The following is a 25,209-nucleotide window of genomic DNA, read 5'->3' as shown; positions in this document are numbered from 1 at the left end:
AGAAGGTTTACTGTGTCTGTCAGCGTATGCCACAGAATTTGGCAGTAGAGAATTTGGCAGTACTTCCAACAGGCCTGACAACCGAAGACCACGTGTCCCTACGCCAGCCCAGGACCTCCACATCCGGCTTCTTCAGCTGCAGGATCCTCTGAGACCAGCCACCCAGGCAGCTGATGATAGTGAGGAGTATTTCTGTCTGTAATTATGCACTTTTGTGGGGGAAAACTAATTCTGATTGGCTGGGCCTGGCTCCCCAGTTGGTGGGCCTGGCTCCCAAGTGGATGGGCATATGCCCTCCCAGGCCTAACCACGGCTGCAGCCCTGCCCAGTCATGTGAAATCCATAGATTAGGGCCTAATGAATGTATTCAACTGACTGACTTCCTTATATTAACTGTAACAGTAAAATCACTGAAAATGTTGCATGTTGCGTTTATTTCTTTGCCCAGTATATATAAAATACTGGACAAATCCTTGTTCCTCATGTTTACCTCAATCCTCTGCGCTCCCGCGTCCACCCAGTAGAGCAGCCTGCTGATGGGGTCAAAGGTGAGGGCCTCCACATTCTGCAGGTCCTTCCTAACGATCACTTCCTGTCCCGTACTGCCATTTAGACAAAGCCTCTGGAGGGGGAGAACAGGGAGGGATGTGGTCACTGAAGTGTGTGTATATACTTTTCACTAATCACAATTCACTATGTACTTTGGTCACTGAAGTGTGTGTATATACTTTTCACTAATCACAATTCACTATGTACTTTGGTCACTGAAGTGTGTGTATATACTTTTCACTAATCACAATTCACTATGTACTTTGGTCACTGAAGTGTGTGTAGGATAGATGCTGTGTCCGAAATAGCACTTAATTCCCTATATAGTACACAAGTAATGTACTATATAGGGAATAGGGTAAGTCATGGTTACATCTGAGTGCCTTCTGTGAAGGCCCTGACCTGTATGGTGTCCAGCGAGATGTCGGCCCAGTAGAGGCAGTTCCTGTCATAGTCAAAGTCCAGGGCCACGGCCTCGTGGAGACCAGAGAGGGGCAGGGCCTGGTCGGTCCCTGTGGCCAGGTCATAGCGATGGATGGAGTTCCTCACAGCGTACAGGATGAACTCATTACTCTCTGGAGAAGAACAGGAGAAAAAATAACACTTAATACAATTCATTCTAATCTATATCCATGTGAAGAGTAACAACTGGCAACAAAATAGTAACAAATAGCCTTTTATTTTGTATACAGCAGTACAGTAATCTAATCAAATGGCTACCCAGACTATTATCATTGCCCCCACTCTTTAACGCTGCTGCTACTCTGTTATTATCTATGCATAGTCACTTTAATAACTCACTAATAACTATGTGGTGCACTAATGACGGATACTTTTATTGGCCCATCCACCATAATGGTTATTGGTCCAGCTCGAATGACGGTTACTTAATTGAGAGAGGGGAGGCTTACCTCCTACAGGACAGGGCAGCATCTCTCCATCCAATCTGGCTTCTACATCCCCTCCACTACAGCTGTCCCCAGACACCTTTCTGTACCTGAGAGGGAGACACACACACAAACTGGTTAACAATATGGTCAGACAAACACCCACCACCCATAAAGTGTATCTTGTGCGTAGTTGTGTAAACGAGGAGTACAAACGTTTACATGTTCCCCATTTTATATACACTGAGTATATAAGAACACATGCCCTTTCCATGACAGACGAACCAGGTGAAAGCTATGATCCCTTGTGGATGTCAATTGTTCAATCCACTTCAAATCAGTGTAGATGAAGGGAAGGAAAAAGGCAGGTTAAAGAAGGATTTTTAAGCCTTGAGACAATTGAGACATGGATTGTGTATGTGTGCCATTCAGAGGGTGAATGGGCAAGACAAAATATTTCAGTGCCTTTGAACAGGGTATGGTAGTAGGTGCCAGGCGCACCGGTTTGTTTCAAGGACTGCAACACCGCTGGGTTTTTCACACTCAACAGTGTGTATCAAGAATGGTCCAACACCCAAAGGACATCCAGCAAACTTGACATAACGGGGAAGCATTGGAGTCAACATGAGCCAGCATCCCTGTGGAACACTTTGACACCTTGTAGAGTCCATGCCCCAAAGAATTGAGGCTGTTCTGAGGGCAAAAGGAGGGGGGCAACTCAATATTAGGAAGGTGTTCTTAATGTTTTGTATATTCAGTGTATGTCAAGATTTTGCTGGGACATTTCTCTCCTTATGACACTAGGTGGGGCTGTTCTCCATGATAAACGAGGGCTATGTAATGGAATGATGTCACTCCTTCCTCTTCCCCACAGCACAAAAAAAGAACAAAGACAGTTCCCCGTGACAACAAAGGACGCCAATTACATAGAGTTCATATCATATTCATCATTAGCCATGCTGATATCGAACGCCCGTCTCCTTGTGGCAGAAAAAACATAGTAGACTGAGGTGAAGACTGGTACGCTCGGTAATGGCATTTTTTTTGGTAAGACATATGTCACTGCCAGTCTGCCACCAAGGACAAGTGTATCTTAACCTTCGTTTGTACGTCCCAAATTGCACCCTATTCCCTTTATAGTGCACTACTTTTTACCAAGGCCCATTTGGGACACACTATGAATTCAGTCCAAACCCCTTCAGCTCAGCTAGGTCATATAATCCTAACCCATCCACATTGCAAGGCCGTAACAGTCACCTTAACAAAAAGGGAAAAGCCTATAATTATGAGAAGGGTAAAGCCTGGTTTCTGATGAAGTGACAATATGTTAATACCAAAGGGATATTGACTTACCCTGTACTGCGACGGTAGGTAGTGCCAACGGGGCAAGGCACGGGAGGGGCGTAGAGGTTCCCCGAGAACTCGGGGTCGGGCAGGCACACCTGGAGGGACAGGTCCTCGCTCAGCTTGAAGCCATAGTCACTGAGAGAGAGAGAGAGAGAGGGAGAGAGGGAGAGGAGGGTGAGTGAGTGAGTGAGTGAGAGAGAGAGAGAGAGAGAGAGAGAAAGAGAGAGAGAAAGAGAGAGAGAAAGAGAGAGAGAAAGAGAGAGAGAAAGAGAGAGAGAGAGGAGGGTGAGTGAGTGAGAGAAAGAGAGAGAAAGAGAGACAGAAACAGAAAGAGAGAGAGACACGGGCCCCGTGTAGCTCAGTTGGTTGAGCATGGCGCTTGCAACGCCAGGATTGTGGGTTCGATTCCCACGGGGGGCCAGTACAAAAAAATATGAATGTATGTACTTGTAAGTCGCTCTGGATAAGAGCGTCTGCTAAATGACTTAAATGTAAATGTAAAATGTAGAGAGAGAAAGAGAAAGAGAGAGAAAGAGAGAGAGGAGGGTGAGTGAGTGAGAGACAGAGAGAGAAAGAGAGACAGAGAGAGAGAGAAAGAGAAAGAGAGAGAGGAGGGTGAGTGAGTGAGAAACAGAGAGAGAGAAAGAAAGAGAGAGAAAGAGGATGGATTTGAGATTGGACACGGGCTTGGCAATGGTGCCTCTGGTCTTACCACTCGTAGTCCTGGCGTGTGCAGGAGCAGTTGGACACGGTGACGGGGCGGTCGAAGTCTTCTCCGTTGAAGCAGGTGGCGTGGGGCGTGCGTCGCTTGTACACCATCTCTCTACCCAGAAGGCAGTCGTTGCCGTGCTCGTCTGACGGGGACCAGCGCTTGTAGTCTCCCTCGGCACACGGCACGCCTGAAGAGACACACAAATACTTGATTTGGAATTTGATTATATTTTATTACAGTAGCATGGGGACAGAAGCGTACATATGCCTGGACAGTGGACACACACGGACGCACAAACACACACCTCAGTGAGACTCTGGGTCAATGGATGTATGTTTCTCATTTGCGTTGTGAAAATGGAAGACAAACAGACGCAAAAGCACCAGGCTGAGCATACTTCAGTCATGACTTCTGCCCAGCCTAGTAATACTTTGAGTCCCCTCACCGAGCACGTCGCTGGCGTTGACCTGCAGGATGAGCCAGCTGTGTCTCTGGTCGGCGTAGGAGCCGAAGATGGTAAAGATGGTGCTCTTCTCCCCCGGCTCAGTCAGCAGCTGGTAGACATACACCTCCCTGTCAGAGAAACGGAAGTCTGTCCACGTCTCCCCCTCATTGGTACTGAACCTGAGACACAGAGAGACAGTAGGTAAGTAGCCTTGTCCGAGCCAGAATGGCCCATAGGGAAAATCTCCTAATTCACCATCTGAACAGGATGTTAGTCTATAGATGGGCCGACAGAGACAGTACAGAGATCAGAATTAGCATGGTTACAATATTTATACCCTTTTTACACTACTGAGCCAAGCTGTAGTGCATTAGCCTGGTTACGTATCCCATGACCTGTAGTAGCTGGAACCGAGCTGGAAAGGACAATGTGAAAATAACATTTCAGAGCCAGCACAGTACTGCTTGGGTTGGCAGTGACACAATGGGTTGAAAAGGGAATAATTGACTGAGCCTTTATTTGACAAGGTAGGGCAGAGTTGCAGTGGGGAGTAGAGCAATGAGGAGGGGGTGATGCACAGCACACTGTTCTGTTCTAGCAGTGGCGATACAACAGCCCTAAATAAGACCCCTGCCGTGAGACTCACTTGAGGTGTGTGCTGGAGCCCCCCTGGGCGATGGCCATGAGGATGCCCCCGTGGTCACCCCACGTGTAGAAGTGAGGACCGGCCAGCGCCTTGAGAAGGGGAAATGTGAAGAACACCCATTAAAGCCACACTCCGTAAGATTGCTGGTCAATTGATATAGCTACCATAATAAGACTAGCACAACTGTCTTGCCGTATTATTACAAAGAATATGAGACTGAATGAGGTATACTATGTTGAGATTAAAAGTATGTTAAAAAAAAAAGATGTAATTCTGCTCTTGTGGAATGTCACATCGTAGACATCAAGAGCAGGTGAAAATGTTGTGGGCGCTTTTCCATTGTTTCTGTTTTTGAGGGTTCCCCAGCCTTGCAGAGTGTGGCTTTGTGGTTGCTTAATAATATGCTGTCAAAGAAAGTGTCCTCCACTGGCCATTCAGCACTATGGCTAGGCGCTCCACAGAAGCCCTTTGGCATGAGGGAGTGGCATAGGCAGGAAAGACTAACCAACGTCATGATTTACAGCATGCTCATCATGTGCACAGTTACGTTTATGGAGCACACACACAAAAACAAGGTGCGCACAGACAGACACTGACCTCTCTCCATCTGGCCCCAGCACTGCTGGACACATACACGTTGGGCTTGTTGGCCAGGTTCTTGCCCACAGAGCCTGCAGGGGAGACAGACACAGACACAGGATGATCAGTGGAATGGCTGTGAGAGAGGTGATGAATTAAACAGAACACACAGAGAGTGATTCAGTAAGAACACTACTGCAGCTTCAGGTGGTCTCCAGTGCCAGCAGTATCCCAGCCTGTGTCCCAGCTTGTGACCCAAACAGCACCCTATTCCCTACATAGTGCACTAATTTCGACCAAAGCCCTATGGGCCCTGGTCAAGAGTAGTGCACTACATGCACAGGGAATAGGGTGCGATTTGGGACGCATACCATGGAGAAAGCGGCTAGTGTAGCATGGCCCTATAGCTGGGTGGCTCTATATAGGGATAGATTCTATCCAGGGTTTTTAAAACAGATGCTTGAGATCAAGAGATAGACCTATGTCTATTCTCTAGTGTGCTTTATTGTTAACATTAGATTGCAGTGTCAATACTCTGTCCTTACCATGTGCTGAACATATAGGCATGAATAATATCAAAATCGGTCTGCAGTCATTCTAGGGGGAAGGCCCTAACGAGTGTAATGAGTCTAATGTCTAACATCATATATCTATTTATCCTATGTGGATGTAGACTACCATGTTGCACCTAACGGTGTGGCGTACTGCTACCTGTTGTACAATTCGCCAGTGCAATATGGATTACAGCAGGTATCAAAGCTCTGACTCCAACTCTTTGTTTTATGTAGTTGTGTACGGCTCTCTCTCTGTGTGACACTCATCCTGAGAGCTGTTTAATGAAGCTACTGTATGTGAATGATGTTCTCCTCCCCTGCACCCCCACTAATGACCGTCGCTCTTGGAGGCCATATTAACGGTGCTTTACAAATTAAGAAATTGTATACAGGAACAAGTCACAAAACAAAATGCTTCGGTGGAAACGTTCCCCCTGATAGGTGGTGTGGGGATGCTGGTCGTGTGTGGCTGGCTGGGTCCACACAAAGAGAGCGACGGTCTGTGTGTGTGTTTGCTTGTACCCGCTGGGTGAGGCAGAAGTAATTAGTGCATCTGTGTGTGAGCGATAACATGGACGAGAGGGGCATAGTGTTTCCGCAGCCCTCCCTCCCTGCTCCTCTCTGCACTTCTCCCCGTGGCCATTATCTACTAATAATTTAATTAAGGGTTCTAGCAGCTCGCAGGGTGTAGAGGCGTCTTCCTCCTTCCAGACACAGCTACAAAGGAAATCAATGTACTCGGCCAAGCAGGCAGAAGCGTGACGAGGTAGAGACAGAGAGACAATTTTAGTGGATTAAACACAATGGATGTGTCCAACTGCTCCTCGTGTAGCACCAGTCAAAGACTATTGCTCTGACCTGAGTACACGCAGTTATACATGCATGCACACACACACACATTCGCACAAACCATGAACACACGCACTCAGAAAAACGCGTGCATGCGCACACACACACACGCTGTGAATAAGAATTAGCTCTCAACTGAATTGCCTGAATAAATAAAAGGTTAATAAAGATTAAAAAGAAATAAAAACTGAACACAGACAAACAAGCAGGAAGGAGAGACTCGGCAGCTTTTTATGCACATAGTCTCATTTCCTGTGTGATTGACTGATGGAGGAAGTGGTCCTCTCTATCAGATCAGAGGAAGTTGCACCACCATAAGGGAAGTCACGTATTCGCCATAGAAATGGTAATTAAGTGGCCTGGCGTGTACAGCGGTAATGCCGTAGCAGTATGGGATCCCTTTAACACAACCTTCCTCTTTCTTTCCCCACTGTCATCGTCTCTCTCCATCTTTAAAAATATACAGTACCAGTCAAAAGTTTGGACACACTTACTCATTCAAGTGTTTTTCTTAACTTGTACTATTTTTTACATTGTAGAATAATAGCGAAGACATCAAAACTATGAAATAACACATAAACAACCAAAAAAGTGTTAAAACAAATCAAAAGATATTTTAGATTGTTCAAAGTAGCCACCCTTTGCCTTAATAACAGCTTTTTTATACTCTTGGCATTCTCTCAACCAGCTTCACCTGGAATGCTTTTCCAACAGTCATGAAGGAGTTCATACATATGCTGAGCACTTGTTGGCTGCTTTTCCTTCACTCTGTGGCCCAACTCATCCAAAACCATCTCAATTGGGTTGAGGTCGGGTGATTGTGGAGGCCAGGTCATCTGATGCAGCACTCCATCACTCTCCTTTTTGGTCAAATAGCCCTTACACAGCCTGGAGGTTTGTTTTGGGTCATTGTCCTATTGAAAAACAAATGACAGCCCCACTAAGTGCAAACCAAATGGGACGGCGTATCGCTGCAAAATGCTGTGGTAGCCATGCTGGTTAAGTGTGCCTTGAATTCTAAATAAATCACAGACAGAGTCACAAGAAAAGCACCCCCACACCATCACACCTCTTCCTCCATGCTTCAAGGTGGGAACCACACATGCAGAGATCATCCGTTCACCTACTCTGCGTCTCACAAAGACATGACGGTTGGAACCAAAAACCTCAAAATTTGGACTCATCAGACCAAAGGACAGATTTCCACCAGTCTAATGTCCATTGCTCGTGTTTCTTGGCTCAAGCAAGTCTCTTCTTATTATTGGTGTCCTTTAGTAGTGGTTTCTTTGCAGCAATTTGACCATGAAGGCCTGATTCATGCAGTCTCCTCTGAACAGTTGGTGTTGAGATGCGTCTGTTAGTTGAACTCTATGAAGCATTTATTTGGGCTGCAATTTCTGAGGCTGGTAACTCTAATGAACATATCCTCTGCAGCAGAGGTAACTCTGGCTCTTCTTTTCCTGTGGCGGTCCTCATGAGAGACAGTTTCATCATAGTGCTTGATGGTGTTGCGACTGAAGAAACTTGCAAAGTTCTTGAAATGTTCTGGATTTCATGGTTTTGATGTCTTCACTATTATTTTACAATGTAGAAAATAGTACACAAAAAAAAAAAACTTGAATGAGTAGGTGTGTCTAAACTTTCGACTGGTACTGTATGTATTTTAAAATAAATAGTCATTGAAGTTGATGATGATGATGCTAGTCTAAGCTTTCCCCACCTGTGGCCATGATGAGCCCTGGCGCTGACTCCTTGGACAGTATGGGCATCCTGCGCAGCTGAATGTTGAGAAGCTGGCTCCAGCGCTGGGCCAGGTGGAGGGAGCAGCCTTTGGAGAGCTACGGAGAGAGGGAGGGACAGGATGGGGGGATAGAGAAGTACCAAGAGGGTATAGAAAAGGGATGGAGGGGAGGGAGGGATATAGAAAGAAAAAATGGAGGGATAGATAGGAAAGATGAAGGGAGATCGAGTAGGGGGGAAGGAGGGAGGGATGGAGAGGCATTGTGGAGGGAGAAGGGAGAGATGGAGAGGCATTGTGGAGGGAGAAGGGAGAGATGGAGAGGCATTGTGGAGGGAGGAGGGAGAGATGGAGAGGCATTGTGGAGGGAGAAGGGAGAGATGGAGAGGCATTGTGGAGGGAGGAGGGAGAGGCATTGTGGAGGGAGAAGGGTGGGATGGAGAGGCGTTGTGGAGGGAGGAGGGAGAGATGGAGAGGCATTGTGGAGGGAGAAGGGAGAGATGGAGAGGCATTGAGGAGGGAGAAGGGAGAGATGGAGAGGCATTGAGGAGGGAGAAGGGAGAGATGGAGAGGCATTGAGGAGGGAGAAGGGAGAGATGGAGAGGCATTGTGGAGGGAGAAGGGAGAGATGGAGAGGCGTTGTGGAGGGAGGAGGGAGAGATGGAGAGGCGTTGTGGAGGGAGAAGGGAGAGATGGAGAGGCGTTGTGGAGGGAGGAGGGAGAGATGGAGAGGCGTTGTGGAGGGAGGAGGGAGAGATGGAGAGGCATTGTGGAGGGAGGAGGGAGAGATGGAGAGGCATTGTAGAGGGAGAAGGGAGAGATGGAGAGGCATTGTGGAGGGAGAAGGGAGAGATGGAGGCGTTGTGGAGGGAGAAGGGAGAGATGGAGAGGCGTTGTGGAGGGAGAAGGGAGAGATGGAGAGGCATTGTGGAGGGAGGAGGGAGAGATGGAGAGGCGTTGTGGAGGGAGAAGGGAGAGATGGAGAGGCATTGTGGAGGGAGGAGGGAGAGATGGAGAGGCGTTGTGGAGGGAGAAGGGAGAGATGGAGAGGCATTGTGGAGGGAGGAGGGAGAGATGGAGAGGCGTTGTGGAGGGAGGAGGGAGAGATGGAGAGGCATTGTGGAGGGAGAAGGGAGAGATGGAGAGGCGTTGTGGAGGGAGAAGGGAGAGATGGAGAGGCATTGTGGAGGGAGGAGGGAGAGATGGAGAGGCGTTGTGGAGGGAGGAGGGAGAGATGGAGAGGCATTGTGGAGGGAGAAGGGAGAGATGGAGAGGCGTTGTGGAGGGAGAAGGGAGAGATGGAGAGGCATTGTAGAGGGAGAAGGGAGAGATGGAGAGGCATTGTAGAGGGAGAAGGGAGAGATGGAGAGGCGTTGTGGAGGGAGGAGGGAGAGATGGAGAGGCATTGTGGAGGGAGAAGGGAGAGATGGAGAGGCATTGTGGAGGGAGAAGGGAGAGATGGAGAGACGTTGTAGAGGGAGGAGGGAGAGATGGAGAGGCGTTGTGGAGGGAGAAGGGAGAGATGGAGAGGCGTTGTGGAGGGAGAAGGGAGAGATGGAGAGGCGTTGTGGAGAGAGAAGGGAGAGATGGAGAGGCGTTGTGGAGGGAGAAGGGAGAGATGGAGAGACGTTGTAGAGGGAGGAGGGAGAGATGGAGAGGCATTGTGGAGGGAGAAGGGAGAGATGGAGAGGCGTTGTGGAGAGAGAAGGGAGAGATGGAGAGGCGTTGTGGAGGGAGAAGGGAGAGATGGAGAGACGTTGTAGAGGGAGGAGGGAGAGATGGAGAGGCATTGTAGAGGGAGAAGGGAGAGATGGAGAGGCGTTGTGGAGGGAGAAGGGAGAGATGGAGAGGCGTTGTGGAGGGAGAAGGGAGAGATGGAGAGGCATTGTGGAGGGAGGAGGGAGAGATGGAGAGGCATTGTGGAGGGAGAAGGGAGAGATGGAGAAGGCGTTGTGGAGGGAGAAGGGAGAGATGGAGAGGCGTTGTGGAGGGAGAAGGGAGAGATGGAGAGGCATTGTGGAGGGAGAAGGGAGAGATGGAGAGGCGTTGTGGAGGGAGAAGGGAGAGATGGAGAGACGTTGTGGAGGGAGGAGGGAGGGATGGAGAGGCATTGTAGAGGGAGAGATGGAGAGACGTTGTAGAGGGAGGAGGGAGGGATGGAGAGACGTTGTAGAGGGAGAGATGGAGAGATGGAGAGATGGAGACGTTGTAGAGGGAGAGATGGAGAGACGTTGTAGAGGGAGAGATGGAGAGATGGAGAGATGGAGACGTTGTAGAGGGAGAGATGGAGACGTTGTAGAGGGAGAGATGGAGAGACGTTGTAGAGGGAGGAGGGAGAGATGGAGAGACGTTGTAGAGGGAGAGATGGAGAGGTGTGGAGGGAGAAGGGAGGGATGGAGAGGCGTTGTGTAAGGAGAAGTGTTAGGTCAACGGTCAATGGAGACAACAATCTGGCAAAACCAAAAAGAAATAAATACAAATATAAACTATTTCCTCAGAAGTGAAGCTACATTTACATTATAGTAAATTTAGCAGACACTCTTATCCAGAGCGGGTTATAGTAGTGAGTGCATACATTTTAGAACAAGGGACACGACCACTTTCTAAAACCAAACAGAACACACCTGTTTGCAACCAAACCCACTTCCCCTTTAGAATGCAAACACACACCGTGTGGCCTCATGGCTGTTGTTCCTAACCACTAATGTAGGTTCATATTATCCCACACCCAATACCTACGTCAAAGGACTCAGACTCAGCACTTTGACAGTGTTACACACAACAAGGCAACTTCCTGCTTACAGACATCAACAAGAAAATAATTAAATTCTACCAAGACTGTCACTTTATTGTCTCTTCGAAGTTTTTGCCCTCCATTCAGGTATGCCTACATTAACAAGAGCCAACAGTGGGAGTCTTGGGCAGATCTTGCTTAGTGCTGGGATGATACTAGCATCGCGACACTCGCTAGTATCGTGGAAAGGAAATAAAACCCGAAGCGGATAGAACTTCTTTAGGAAAACAGCCCTAATGTTGGGAACAAACATTACGTTGTCATCCAGACTCACATTTATTTATTTTCCAAGCTATAGCACACTATATTTTTCATGAAGCAGGTTTTTAAAAGAACAAAGAGTATGGTCAGCTTCCTGTAATCCTGTTGTTGTCGCCCCGATGTGTATGATGTCACATTGCTGAAGCCAGGCAGCTAAAATCTAGGGTCTGTGTTTCGGAATCCTGTATCAGATGTTACTGTAACAGCTAGCTAACTACCTGGCAGTCCAGTGTTCCTCCCAGGCTGTCAGCGGAGGGGGCCTGCAGCAGCTCCCAGGTGCCCCCCTTGTCGAAGGTGATTACAGAGCGCATGTTGTCCTTGCTGAGTGAGCCGTTGATGAGCGTGGCCACGAAGACGCCGCGCAGACCCTCCACGCGGTGCAGGTCAGCAAAGGGCTCATTGGTAAAGTACCTGGGATGAAACACACACACACACACACACACACAGATACACATATACACACAGACATGATCAGCATCAACAACAATACAGTATCACGTTCAGTGTATCTTGTGGCTATGTTGGTTAAAGGAAACATGTGTTCTGCTCGTGTCACTATCAAGAAGCAATGAAGCTGCTCTCACAACACAACAACTCCAGGTAGCTGGAGACGTGTTGGGAACCTAGTCATTTGACTACTTATAGGCCCTGGTCGCATTACGCTACACTGCCGCGCCATGACAACATGGACTCAGCAAACATCCAACATCCTGGTCCCTGGGATTTAAACATGTAAACACATGCAAAGGCCCTGCTGTTGTTTACCAACACTGAGGAGAAAACACACAGGCTGACTCATTGTCGTCACTAGGAATGCACACCAGGAGGTCCCCCAGTGCTGCAATGAACAGACGTAGAACAGCCTCCTCTCATCTCTCCTTCAAAATAAATACAGTTGGGTGGGTGCGCTTGATCAAGGTGGGTATAATTGATCCAAGGGTGTGTGTACTTGATCAAGGAAGGTGTATTTGATCAAGGTGAGTTCTGTTACTTTGTTCCTAGCAAGACACTACAGATCTCATAGTGTTTTCTACTAATTAGGCTGCCTTAACTGAGTCACATCAGAATATTGCTGACTTCAAATAGTACTTGTTTTCTTTGAAATGCTTTGGGTGATTGATTGAGCCTGCCTGGAGTGTCAGACGGGCAGGGTTTGCACTTTTGGGACTTTTCTTTTGATTCCGTTGTGTCAGGTAAGCTCAATCAAGGGCAGCTTAAGTATTTGAAAGACACCAATACTAATTGAACCCAGATCTCGGATTCATTGTTGCTTAGTAGAATACTGCAGTGTTTCCAAATCTGTTCCTGGGGGGGATACACCAAAGGGGCGCACATTTTGGTCCTACCCCAACAAAAATGTGCAACCTGTGATTAGTTAATATATCAAATCAGGTGGGTTAGTGCTGGGCCGGCCTGAAACAAAAATGAGCAACCCGAGATTGGTTGATTAGGTCAAATAGAGGAAGCGGGTGTGTAAGTGCTGGCCTGGAGCAGAATTGTGCAACCCCCCCCAGTAGAGTATTGAGAAGCACTAGGAATATTGTGCCTACCTGATGAGGGTGTTGCTGCCTGAACCCTCTGGGCTGTAGTATAGTACATTCTCCAGGGACAAAGAGAAGGACAGGCCCTGCGTGTCTGAGATGTACAGGTGGGTGACGTTGTTGAGGTGGTTGACGCAAACAAACACCTGGTCCTCCGAGGCGTCAGCGATGTAGTACTCCTGCAGGAGAAGAAGAGAGACGTTGGGCAGTTTTCCTTATTTGGGAAGGGCATGGTGTGATTCTCCCACAACTAAAAGCTGATGATTGTAATTCAACTTTTATTATACAAAAACAGGTTAATTTTTAAGATAAATAATGTTATGGAATTAAAATCTTTCTACCGTGAGTGGAGTGTAACGCCTTACAGTATTTTCTGTGATTGGTCTTGTGATTTCTGGCTCATGTTGAGCTGTCAACTACATACTAGCTACATAGTATAGTTCTAGCATTTCCTTACAAAAACATTTCCCCAATTTCATCAACGATACAGTGACAGGTTTGTTCTCTAGACTAGGAGACAACTAGGAGCCACAGAGAGGATGTTCTGGTGTGGCGAAGCAGGCCTGGAGACTCACTGTGATTGGGTGGCGGGTCATGAACTGGGCGGCTTTCATTGGTTGGCGGTTGTAGGACACCCACAGCTGGACGGAGGATGGTTCATGACTCCCCAACAAAGTCTGGAACCAACAGATGTACAATTAATAAATCAATCAATGAATCAATAAATAAACACAAAGAGCCATGGAGACGGATTAATGCCTACCTCCTAATTATGACTAACGTGGCAAGATTATTATAGAATCTGCTATTATTAAAAGGACCCCCCCAGAGAAAGTTGACAACACTATGTCAACGTAATTTCCTGTCCTAGAGAGGAAATGCACGTTTAGGTTCCAACTTCGAAGATTTACTACTTATTCATATTCACAAATTGGGTGTGGGAATTTCCACGTGGCGTTTATAAACATCAGCAAATAGGGCACTGGCAGCTGGCAGTGTAGCTAGCTAGCATGCTAACCTTATCTTATCTTAGCTAATGTTCTGTTACAGTTATTTTTTACTAGGCCTATACCATATTCAAAAGATTAGCCAGTAATGGCTGCTTCTGGATTTGTCATAAGCATTGATTTAGGGAAAACTCACACAGATGGAAACAACTGGCCTATCTTTGACGTCACCATCTATTGTTACCTCCAAAGTTTTCACATCTTCCAAAAAAATTGTGACTGTGAATCTGCCATAGAAAGGCTTATAAAGAATAATATGAAGCTCCGGTAATATGGATAAGTATTGAAAGATAGCTGATATGCATTTTTCTACATTTTAATGGACAACCTTTGGTAGTAGGTAGGCTGCTGGCAGGCTTTGGCTGCGGTACATGGTTCTCACAGGGGAAGTGAAATGATAGGCTACAATGACTTTGCTCATGATCATCCACGCCACAAATGACATGTTACTATAATTTCCTTGAACTTTTTTCACGAGTGCCTTTTCATTATCTGGATAGACACTATCTGGATAGGTTTCTAGGTAATGTTAGACCAATCAAAGCAGTGGAGTGTGTAGTGAGGCAAAACTTTAGTGGTCAAAATAATCCATCTTGGGGCGACGGGGGATTGCAATATACTATCACATCAAGCAATTATAACATTTATATACAGTACCAGTCAAAAGCTTGGACACACCTACTCAAAGGTTTTTTACTATATCTTTTTACTATTTTTTTTATTGTTTTTTACTATTTTCTACGTTGTAGAATAATAGTAAAGACATCAAACTATGAACTAACACATATGGAATCATGTAGCAACCAAAAAAAGTGTTAAACAAATCAAAATATATTTCATTTTTGAGATTCTTCAAGGTAGCCACCCTTTGCCTTGATGACAGCTTTGCACACTCTTGGCATTCTCTCAACCAGCTTCATGAATAATGCTTTTCCAACAAGAAGGAGTTCACACATGTGCTGAGCACTTGTTGGCTGCTTTACATTCACTCTGCGGTCCAACTCATCACAAAGCATTTCAATTGGGTTGTGGAGGCCAGGTCATCTGATGCAGCACTACATCACTCTCGTTGGTCAAATAGCCCTTACACAGCCTGGAGGTGTGTTTTGGGTCATTGTTCTCTTGATAAACAAATGATAGTCCCACTAAGCGCAAAGCAGATGGGATGACGTATTGCTGCAGAATGCTGTAGCCATGCTGGTGAAGTGTGCCTTGAATTCTAAATAAAATCACAGACAGTGTCACCAGCAAAGCACCCCCACAGCATCACAACTCCTCTTCCATGCTTCATGGTGGGAACCACACATTCCGCGATTGAACGTTCACCTACTCTGCGTCTCACAAAGACACGGCAGTTGGAAGCAAAAATTGCACATTTGGACTCATCAGACCAAAGGACAGATTTCCACCGGTCTAATGTCCATTGCTCGTGTTTCTTGGCTCAAGTAGTCTCTTCTTGTTATTGGTGCCCTTTAGTAGTGGTTTCTTTGCAGCAATTTGACCATGAAGGCCTAATTCACGCAGTCTCCTCTGAACAGTTGATGTTGAGATGTGTCTGTTACTTGAACTCTGTGAAGCATTTATTAGGGCTGCAATCTGAGGTGCAGTTAACTCTAATGAACTTATCCTGTGCAGCAGAGGTAACTCTGGGTCTTCCTTTCCTGTGACGGTCCTCATGAGAGCCAGTTTCATCATAGCACTTGATGGATTTTGCGACTGCACTTGAAGAAACTTTCAAAGTTCTTGAAATTGATATACCACCCCTACCTTGTCACAACACAACTGATTGGCTCAAACACATTAAGAATTGAAATATATTCCAGGTGACAACCTCATGAAGCTGGTTGAGAGAATGCCAAGAGTGTGAAAAGCTGTAATCAAGGCAAAGGGAGGCTACTTTGAAGACTCTCAAATATAAAATATATTTTGATTTGGTTAACACTTTTTTGGTTGCTACATGATTCCATATGTGTTATTTCATAGTGTTGATGTCTTCACTATTATTCTACAACTTCGAAAATAGTAAAAAATTAAGAAAAACCCTTGAATGAGTAGGTATATATACATGAGTGCTGTATATACATTTTTAATACAGACTAGCTCCAAAATAAGGTGGGAAAACAAATTTGCACCCTGTTTTAATTTCCTCCATTGCTCAGGTGGCCAAGTGGACACAAGGCTGTTTGGCTCATCTCAGTCACGAAGAGGAGCAACTTTGCAGCTATTTCTGAATAACAAACAACACCATGCTGGTGGGTGTTAACATTCAAATAAACCCCAGCCCTGAAACGAAATGGTAGGCTGAAAATAATTTGTATGTCATATCATAGGAAAAGACACCGCACTCACAAGGATTTGCACGAAGTGGAAACTAATGACTTAAATAATTGTGAAAAATCATAGTTAAGCTCTGGCCATCATCTTTCAGGGCTTTTAAAGACTCATGTGATGAATCATCTGTACTGTTGGGCGGATTGTAAGCTCAGTGTGCCAATGAGAACAATCAAAGGCAAAATCTCATTGTTATGTCAGCGAGACCACTTTGTTCAAGGGAGGGGAAGGGGCTGTAATCTTTAATGAATTACAAGCAGGAAGACCAAAGCGTCGAGTCTCGCCGCCCTCCGGATCCCCAGAGAGACCTGAGACGCTATTTGCATCCCAAATGGCACCCTATTCCCTACAAAGTGCACTACTTTAGACCAGAGAATAATGGAGCCTGGTCAAAAGTAGTGCACTATATAGGGTGCCATTTGAGACGCAAACAGTGATGTGTCTCCTCTTACGTGTCAGTCTGGCAACACCGACACCATGTGATCTGCCTCCCAGGGATTGGCTAAGCTAGGCTCACATCAGCAGAATGGGACCACTAACAGCCTGTCTGGCCTTCTGCCCTCCATTAACAACTAACAGAAATATTCTCTTCATTAAAAGCTGCAGGTGATAAATGTCAAGCGTGTACACTTTATTAGGGAGGCCAAATACACCGTTTAATATGATTATATTTGTAGTTATTGAGGCACGCACGCACGCACACACACCGATTAATACACGTATCTTTACCGAGCTGGGACAAAACAATGTTATAAAATATGAGTACAAAGGACAGTGTTAACATCATAGAGCAGCCGACAGTTTGTGGAAAAGAGATGTGTCACACAGACATGGAAATCCCACGATGATGCTAACAATGAAGAGGACAGATGGCTTCAGTAATGCACTGAAATAATACTTCAGTCTGACGGGCCACACAGACAACCACACACAAACAGGCAAAACACAGCCACACTAGTGGTGCACAGTAGGAAAGCAGGCAGCAAATAAGAGCACCAGAACATGACATAACTATTCACCGCATAGGACGGCAATCAGGTTCATGGCATCATCTTTGATTAACAGAGAGCACCCTCAAGGCAGCCAAGATAATAAATAAAAACAAACAAAACATGCGAGCACGCTCACTGAGAGCTTTCCCAGTTCCCCCACTGATGACTGATGGATCTAGGCAAGCATTCATGTCATGTAGTCTGTCTTTTATCTGATGACCCAGCAGGCGCAACAAAGTGACTCCCTGTTCCCTGAGACACAATGTGCCTGCCTGCGTGTGAGTCCGTCTGTCTGCAGGTCTGGGTCCTCACAGCGCTATTCAACCTATTGATTTATCTACTGTTGCTGTTAACGTTCCATCCCCGCGACAGAGTCTGCCGTGTTCTGAAAGCCAAGCAGCCACAACAACACAATGTGGGCATGGAAACTTATTCTCGGAAAAGACTACTGCTTCAATGCTTCAATGACAGCAGGCCGGGGGGGGGGGGTCATTTCAACCACAGTAGCTTGACTGGCTTCCATGACAGAAAAGAGGTCTGATGATCTGTGGAAAATGGATTCTATCCACCAGTGATTCAAATCAAACCTTGCTTTAACAAGTGTACGGTGTCTTAACCATCCATCCAACTATCATGAAATGATTATTAAGTCATTATGAAGTGTCATTATGTTAATATAAATACCAGGAACAGATACTGAACACCATGAGTAGCATTCTTATTGAATTGATTCATCTTTACATATTCATAGCAAGTATATACCTTCAGCAATCTAGCTGCTCAGAACAGAAGCACTGTGCTTCCAATGCAAATGATGATATTTGGATAACCCCCCTCCCTTTTCACGTTCTATATCTAAACCAATAAACTAGAAGAATAGTAGTGGGGGGGGCACATGAAACCCTGTCCTCTCCAGTCCTCCTGCAGAGCCGAGCCTATAGGAGCTGCCGTTGTGGTTTGTTTATCCAGCCAGGAGGTAGCTGTTAATCTGAGAGACATAGAGCCATTTCCCAGACCTCCCATTGCTTTTAAGTGGCATGTTTATCTCCGCCCTCCTTCTCTCACACTGGACATGTCACATTGTTTTTTTACAGCAAAGTGCCCTGTTGTGTGTGTGTGTGTGTGTGTGTGTGTGTGTGTGTGTGTGTGTGTGTGTGATGCGTCACACATTGCAGTGGGAGCTGGGGAAATGTGGGGTTTGGCATCACACGGTAAGGAAGAAAGTAAAGGACCACTACAGCGTTAAGGGCTATTGCGACCAATATGGCTGCCCGAAGGAATAATGCTAGGTCTTGTTCTCTGGGTGTCGCAACACTTAAATCTCTTTTACGGGGAAAACAAAAGGTCCAAACAGCAGCTTAAATAGGCATTGCAACCTCCTGTTCAATGTGGTTGTTGGTCTGCTCTATGCCGTTATGGGTACATTAAACACGTTGGGGGTATTGACGCATCAGGGAAAGCACAGGCAACCATTCGAAAAGGAAGTCCTTGATCTTGTTACACTCCACCTCCTCTCGTCACCACTGAGACACCTTGCAGATAACAATGAAATGTGTCAAAAAGAAAAACCTAAGAAACCTCTTATTGACATCCATTTATATTAATTAAGTCAGTTATCTTCCGGATGACTATGGAAAGGAGTAGAGGTCTTAAGGTCTGATTATCAATCATTACTCAGGGATCTATATTGTCAGGCCTGGGATAAAACTCTGCGTTTATGGGGCTTTTAATTGGCCTAAGAAGCTCTGTGCTGCCAAAAGCTCGTGATATTCATTACGGTAATCCTATTAGCCCCAGCCAAAGATATTAGTAGGGGCTGGGTAGTTGGTATGACTAGAGACAGGTGAGAGTGAGTGAGAGTGACGAGTTAGCGTTGACACGGTGTTGCTAATGCTCTGCGACTGGGCTTCGTCACTGAGCGTTTCACATGCTCACTGCTCAACCGTATCTGGGGGGGGGGGGGGGGGGGCTGCTCTGTGGGTTGGGTCAAGCTGTGGGGTCACAGACAGGGCAACTGTAGTAGTTTCAAAAAAATTAACTGAGTCCCTAAGCTAATGCTGCAAAGATATGACAACAGAGGCTCTTAGATACCTTTATATTTATATGTTAGTTCCTTATTTATTAAATGTAAGGCTCTGGTAATTAATTTAACCACATTCACTGAGTGTACAAAACATAAAGAACACCTGCTCTTTCCATGACAGACTGACCAGGTGAATCCAGGTGAAAGCTATGATCCCTAATTGATGTCACTTGTTAAATCCACTTCAATCAGTGTAGATGAAGGGGATGAGACAGGTTAAAGAAGGATTTTTAAGCCTTGAGACAATTGAGACATGGATTGTGTATGTGTGCCATTCAGAGGGTAAATGGGCAAGACAAAATATTTAAGTGCCTTTGAATAGGGTATGGTAGAAGGTGCAAGGCGCACCGGTTTGTGTGTCAAGAACTGCAACTCTGCTGGGTTTTTCACGCTCAACAGTTTCCCGTGTGTATGGTCCACCACCCAAAGGACATCCAGCCAACCTGACACATCTCTGGGAAGCATTGGCGTCAACATGGGCCAGCATCCCTGTGGAACGCTTTTGACACCTTGTAGAGTCCATACCCCAACGAATTGAGGCTGTTCTGAGGGCAAAAGGGAGTGCAACTCAATATTAGGAAGGTGTTCCTAATGTTTTCTACACTTAGTGTAGTTTTCCATATTGTTTTTTAATTTGCCTATTTTTGATTCATGTGAATGGTGTTGTTGATTAACAAACTACAGTCCAACCATTCGTTTGTGTTTAACCTTTTGTATTTAGCCTCATTACCATCTATAAAAACAATCCAAATCTACAATGGAAGTGGGAATATCACTTTCTACGAGTGGAAGTGTGAAATGATATAGCTTGGGATACAATTCTAGCCAGAAAAAAAAGACACCGTACTATCCTTTGGCTATGGAACAAATCAGCCCATTGGGAATAGCAACAGTACTTGAGACTGCAGCACACAGCAGCACTGGGCAACAGAACCCTGATGAGTGTTTGCATGAGTGGTTAGTGACACCAAGCAACAACCAAACCACAACGTCATTAACAGCACATAGATCAGTCATGTCTGACAAGCTGCACTCTCTAGCCCCGACCAACAGGAGTGCTGCTGGCCAACAGGTTGGTTTGGTACGCAGACGAGACACAATTTAAGCCATTTCGCTGTTCTGACAATCTGAGCGACCCACCTTAGTATACGCTCGCCTCTATGGTGACCGTCATAGTATCGCATTCTGTCACATGCAAATGTGTTGTTAAAGTCTGCTAGCCTTACTCAAAGAGAGTAGGGACCAGAGGTGAGGACTCGAGTCACAAATATGATGACTTGCAACTCAACTTTGACTTTAACACCAATAACTCGTGACTTGACTTGGACTTGAGCCTTATGACTCGACCTGACTTGATTCTCTCCCCAAGCCAATATTAAAAATTATGCTATTAAAAAGTGTGCAGCGCATCAACTCTTCATTTAACAGATTACAGTTTGAATCGGACAGCAGCCAATCAAATTGTGCCAGCTGAGAAAAAGCTGTGCGTGGCAGTGTAGAGGAACGTCGGTGGGTGAATTCAGATGGAGCCCTTGGAAAGATGCTACCCAAAATTATTATTTTCGGATATAAAGATGACGCTGTATCAACAAAAAAACGGATTGCAACTTGCAAAACATGGGAAGAAAATTATAGACGGAGGCGCAACAATTTCCAACTTTGTTCGACATTTGAAGCTGCACAAAGAACGGTAAGTCGTGGCTAATATAGCCGACAGCTATCCATCACACGAGGTTGTGTGTTTATGAGTGTGTGTGTAACTTTTTTGTTTCATGGGTTTCTTTTTGCCTGGCTTGTGATGTCTGGAGCCTGTATTGTTATGTGCGCTCCTCACTGCTTGCCTAGATTTGCAGATTGACTCGCCATCACGCTGTTTGGAGCTGGAAAAGACCAAATGAGCACATTTGTGGCAGAGTGCCTCCTAGAATGGTTGTGTACTCTTCCTAACCTGCTGATTACAGCGAGTGCTTGAACCTCTGATTGTGTTTATGCTTCACACAAATCCCACCATCCTTGTCTCTGCTGTCCTCCACAGTTTTGAGCTGTCTCCATTGATAATGAATGAAGAACGGCAGCTTATTTCATCTGAGGCACCGCATTCAGATACAGTTTTCCAGATAGAAATGCAATATATAGATCTGTACTCGATTCTCTATTCGACACGGCAACGGCTGTTGTAGGTAATGTATTTCTATGTGAATTGCCATGTTGGATGACCAGCAGATACTCTGCTGTTTAATTCATCTACAGGAGAGCAACCACCCCACACGACCCAGCCTACCATGCCTCTCCCGCTGTCACAGAGGAGGCTACCCATGTATTTCCATGGAAATATAACATTTATTTGGAAAGTAATAAATATATAGATATTTTTAAAAGCATTCATGATTTGCGTAAATGTAATATACTAACTATTACTCTTGTTAAAAACATGAAGTGGTATTACATTTTGTGAAGAGCACGTTATGACTTGTTTAGGACTCGAGACTTGACGGTCTTGACTTGAGACTTGTCTCAGACTTGCCTGTCTTGACTTTAGACTTGAGTGCTAAGACTTGAGACTTACTTGTGACTTGTAAAACAATGACTTGATCCCACCTCTGGTAGGGAAGACTTTATGAAGTATGCTTGTAGCTGTGAATGTTGTTTCAATTGATTTGTAAGAGACTGATATGAATAAAGATATGGTTGTTACAATGTACAAACATTCACAATACACAATGTGCATATTTATAGGGGTTTAAGAATGCATATTTCATCAAGGTTGCACAAGCTAAGCAGCAGCGCAGAACCTCAGTTCTCCATTCAGTTTCTTTACAGAAACACCACTTCCTCATGGTGAAAATGCCCCAAACAGCCCTCCTTTGCAATTGTACTTTCAGTCTCACTCTTTCCCCTTTCCGCTACGTACGTGCGTGCGTACGTGCGTGCGTGCGTGCGTGCGTGCGTGCGTGCGTGCGTGCGTGCGTGCGTGTGTGTAGTAATGCCAGGATTCAGATACGTGTGTTTGGCCATGGCTGTTAAACAACACAGCGTTGACTGGAGTGAGTCTGCGTGGTTATTCAGGGCTAGCTCTGAGTTTGCACAGACAGGAATCATTAACCGTAATTGGCTCAGAATAGACATGTGTGCTATCAAATGCAAACTAATATTTGAGCCTAGTTTTGATGGGATCGGTATGTATCAGACCATATTAACCCCAGTGTTCCACAGTACATGACATGGCCCATATCTCCAGTCCACATTTCATACACAGCAAAAGATATTCCTCTTTTCATGGAGGGGTCAAGAATTAAGTTCCTCTTTCATTGTATGACGCTTTATTGGACTGCATGCGCCCAGGCGAAGCACGCTGGATATGTGTGACACAGATTCACAGCCAAGGAAGGAGCCTGGGATCAAACCGTCCCCATCTGTTTCAAAAAGCAGCAGTCGTGTGCCTGTGGATTCCATATGCCAAACAACGTGCGACTTTATCGCAAACAGACACTGCCGGGGTTATAGGAGGCCAAATACTTTAGCTAGGGATAAGAGATACTACCTTTAGAACGATTCTATGCATGTGGTGGATTTATCAGGTATTTAAGCCTACCAGTTCAATATGATGGCTTTGACTAATGACTTACAGTCCTTCAGAAAGTATTCATACCCCTTCAATTATTCCACATTTTGTTGTGTCACAGCCGGAATAAAAATTGTCTCACCCATCTACAAACAATACCCCATAATGACAAAGTGAAAATATGTTTTTAGACATTGTTACACAATTATTGAAAAATAAATACTGAAATATCAAATTTATAAAAGTATTCACACCCCTGAATCAATACATGTTAAAATCACCTTTGGCTGTGATTACAGCTGTGAGTCTTTCTGGGTTAGTCTCTAAGAGCTTTGCACACCTGGATTGTACAATATTTGCACATCATTATTTTATTTTATTCTTCAAGCTCTGTCAAGTTGGTAGTTGATCATTGCTAGACAACCATTTTCAAGTTTTGCCAAGATTTTTAAAGATAATTTAAGTTAAACATTAACTAGGCCACTTAGGAACATTCTGTCGTCTTGGTAAGCAACCAGGATGTATATTTGGCATTGTGTTTTAGGGTTTTGTCCTGCTAAATGGTGAATTTTTCCCCCAGTGTCTGTTGGGAAAGCAGACAACCAGGTTTTCCTCTATGATTTTGCCTCTGCTTAGCTCTTCTCCCTAGTCCTTGCCGACGACAAGCATACCCATAACATGATGCAGCCATCACCATGCTTGAAAATATGAAGAGTGGTACTCAGTGATGTGTTGTGTTTGCCCCAAATATAACACTTTGCTTTCAGGACAAAGTCAATTTATTTGCTACATTCTTTGCAGTTTTGCAAACAGGGTGTATGTTTTGGAATATTTTTCTTCTGTACAGGCTGCCTTCTTTTCACTCTGCCAATTAGGTTAGTATTGTGGAGTAACTACAATGTTGTAGATCAAACCTCAGTTTTCTCCTACCACAGCCATTAAACTCTGTGTCATGACTCTCCTGGTTGAGAATCAAAGGCCTCAGATCAGCTTGGTAAATAGCTGACAACAACCAGACACTCTTACTCACAGAAGAAGGGAAGGGGGGGGGGGCGGTTTTGACACTTTAACACTTGGTCGTAAATTAGGCAGGAGGAGAATCTCTCCCTTTGCTCCTCAGTATTTGGAAAGAAATGTGCTTTGTCTCCAAAAGACTTTTGCCACCAAAACCTTTTTGCCCAAAAAGTGACAAGTGGGAACATTATATCTAACATCTGAATGTTTGGAATGATCAGTGGGAACTTAAGATAGGAATGTGATTTTAGTCTTCTAATGAGATAATTGTTTTTCATATAAACTTCTGCCCAGTCAGTAGCCACGCCCCAAGTGAGCACAGACATCGTGTCGGCGTGATGGAACGACCCCTTTTTCCCTGAGGATAAAAAGCCTTGGTAACAAAATGTACAACAGACCCGAACATTGCCGGGTTGCTACTGGCATGTAAAGTGGTCGGGAGCTGAACCCTGAATAATCAACCTTGAGACCATCAGACGTGAAGTGTGAGCTAAACGTTACAAACGGTTGGAAACTCAAAACGAGGTGAAGAAGATAAAAATGCATTAAAATCTCCAGTCTGCAGCTGGGCATGTAAAAGTGGTCCTAGAACTTTGACTAAAGACACGAGGTGGGAAAGAAGAAAAGCCAGGACAAGGACATTGAAAGACATTGCGACCTCTGGTGAAAAATCTGATCCTTACACCGATCGAGCCATTCCCCATAGAAAGATCGATTGGTTTCAACTGAGAGACAACAAACAAGGACATCTACACATAAATATATTACATATATTACCCAAACGGGTGGCAGTTCGTGTGCAAGGTAGAGGATTAATGTGAGAACAGTCCAAGAATGTATCCACGATAAATGTCACTTTCTCCCTCTCTCCCTCTCTCTCTATTTTCCCCACCCCATTCTCCATCTCTGTGTAACAAGCTGTCATATCTTGTCAGTCGACTAGGGACTTTTATTTCATGCAAGTGTGTACAGTCGTGGCCAAAAGTTAAGAGAATGACACAAGTATTAATTTTCACAAAGTCTGCTGCCTCAGTTTGTATGATGGAAATTTGCATATTCTCCAGAATGTTATGAAGAATGATAAGATGAATTGCAATTCATTGCAAAGTCCCTCTTTGCCATGCAAATGAACTGAATCCCCAAAAAAACATTTCCACTGCATTTCAGCCCTGCCACAAAAGGACCAGCTGACATCATGTCAGTGATTCTCTCGTTAACACAGGTGTGAGTGTTGACGAGGACAAGACTGGAGATCACTCTGTCATGCTGATTGAGTTCGAATAACAGACGGGAAGCTTCAAAAGGAGGGTGGTGCTTG

General features: G+C 45.2%; 1 protein-coding gene across 2 annotated transcripts in view; it reads right to left on the bottom strand.

The window, feature by feature from the left end:
- LOC129832154 (sortilin-related receptor-like) overlaps positions 1-25,209 on the bottom strand; it is a 70,038-nt gene that overhangs the window by 19,662 nt on the left and 25,167 nt on the right. For both annotated transcript variants that reach the window (XM_055895962.1, XM_055895963.1), the window contains exons 7-18: positions 13,478-13,579; positions 12,912-13,081; positions 11,580-11,772; positions 8,289-8,406; positions 5,184-5,257; positions 4,587-4,675; positions 3,941-4,119; positions 3,496-3,682; positions 2,790-2,918; positions 1,461-1,546; positions 952-1,124; positions 491-622 (exon numbers count right to left, since the gene is read on the bottom strand). In XM_055895962.1, coding sequence (XP_055751937.1) covers positions 491-622; positions 952-1,124; positions 1,461-1,546; positions 2,790-2,918; positions 3,496-3,682; positions 3,941-4,119; positions 4,587-4,675; positions 5,184-5,257; positions 8,289-8,406; positions 11,580-11,772; positions 12,912-13,081; positions 13,478-13,579 — 1,632 coding nt within the window. The remainder of the gene's footprint in view (positions 1-490; positions 623-951; positions 1,125-1,460; positions 1,547-2,789; positions 2,919-3,495; positions 3,683-3,940; positions 4,120-4,586; positions 4,676-5,183; positions 5,258-8,288; positions 8,407-11,579; positions 11,773-12,911; positions 13,082-13,477; positions 13,580-25,209) is intronic.

The sequence above is a fragment of the Salvelinus fontinalis genome, chromosome 33 (assembly GCF_029448725.1).
Source record: "Salvelinus fontinalis isolate EN_2023a chromosome 33, ASM2944872v1, whole genome shotgun sequence".
Taxonomy (NCBI): domain Eukaryota; kingdom Metazoa; phylum Chordata; class Actinopteri; order Salmoniformes; family Salmonidae; genus Salvelinus; species Salvelinus fontinalis.
The sequence above is the reverse complement of the archived record's forward strand: the minus strand, read 5'-3'. Positions and strand labels throughout refer to the sequence as shown.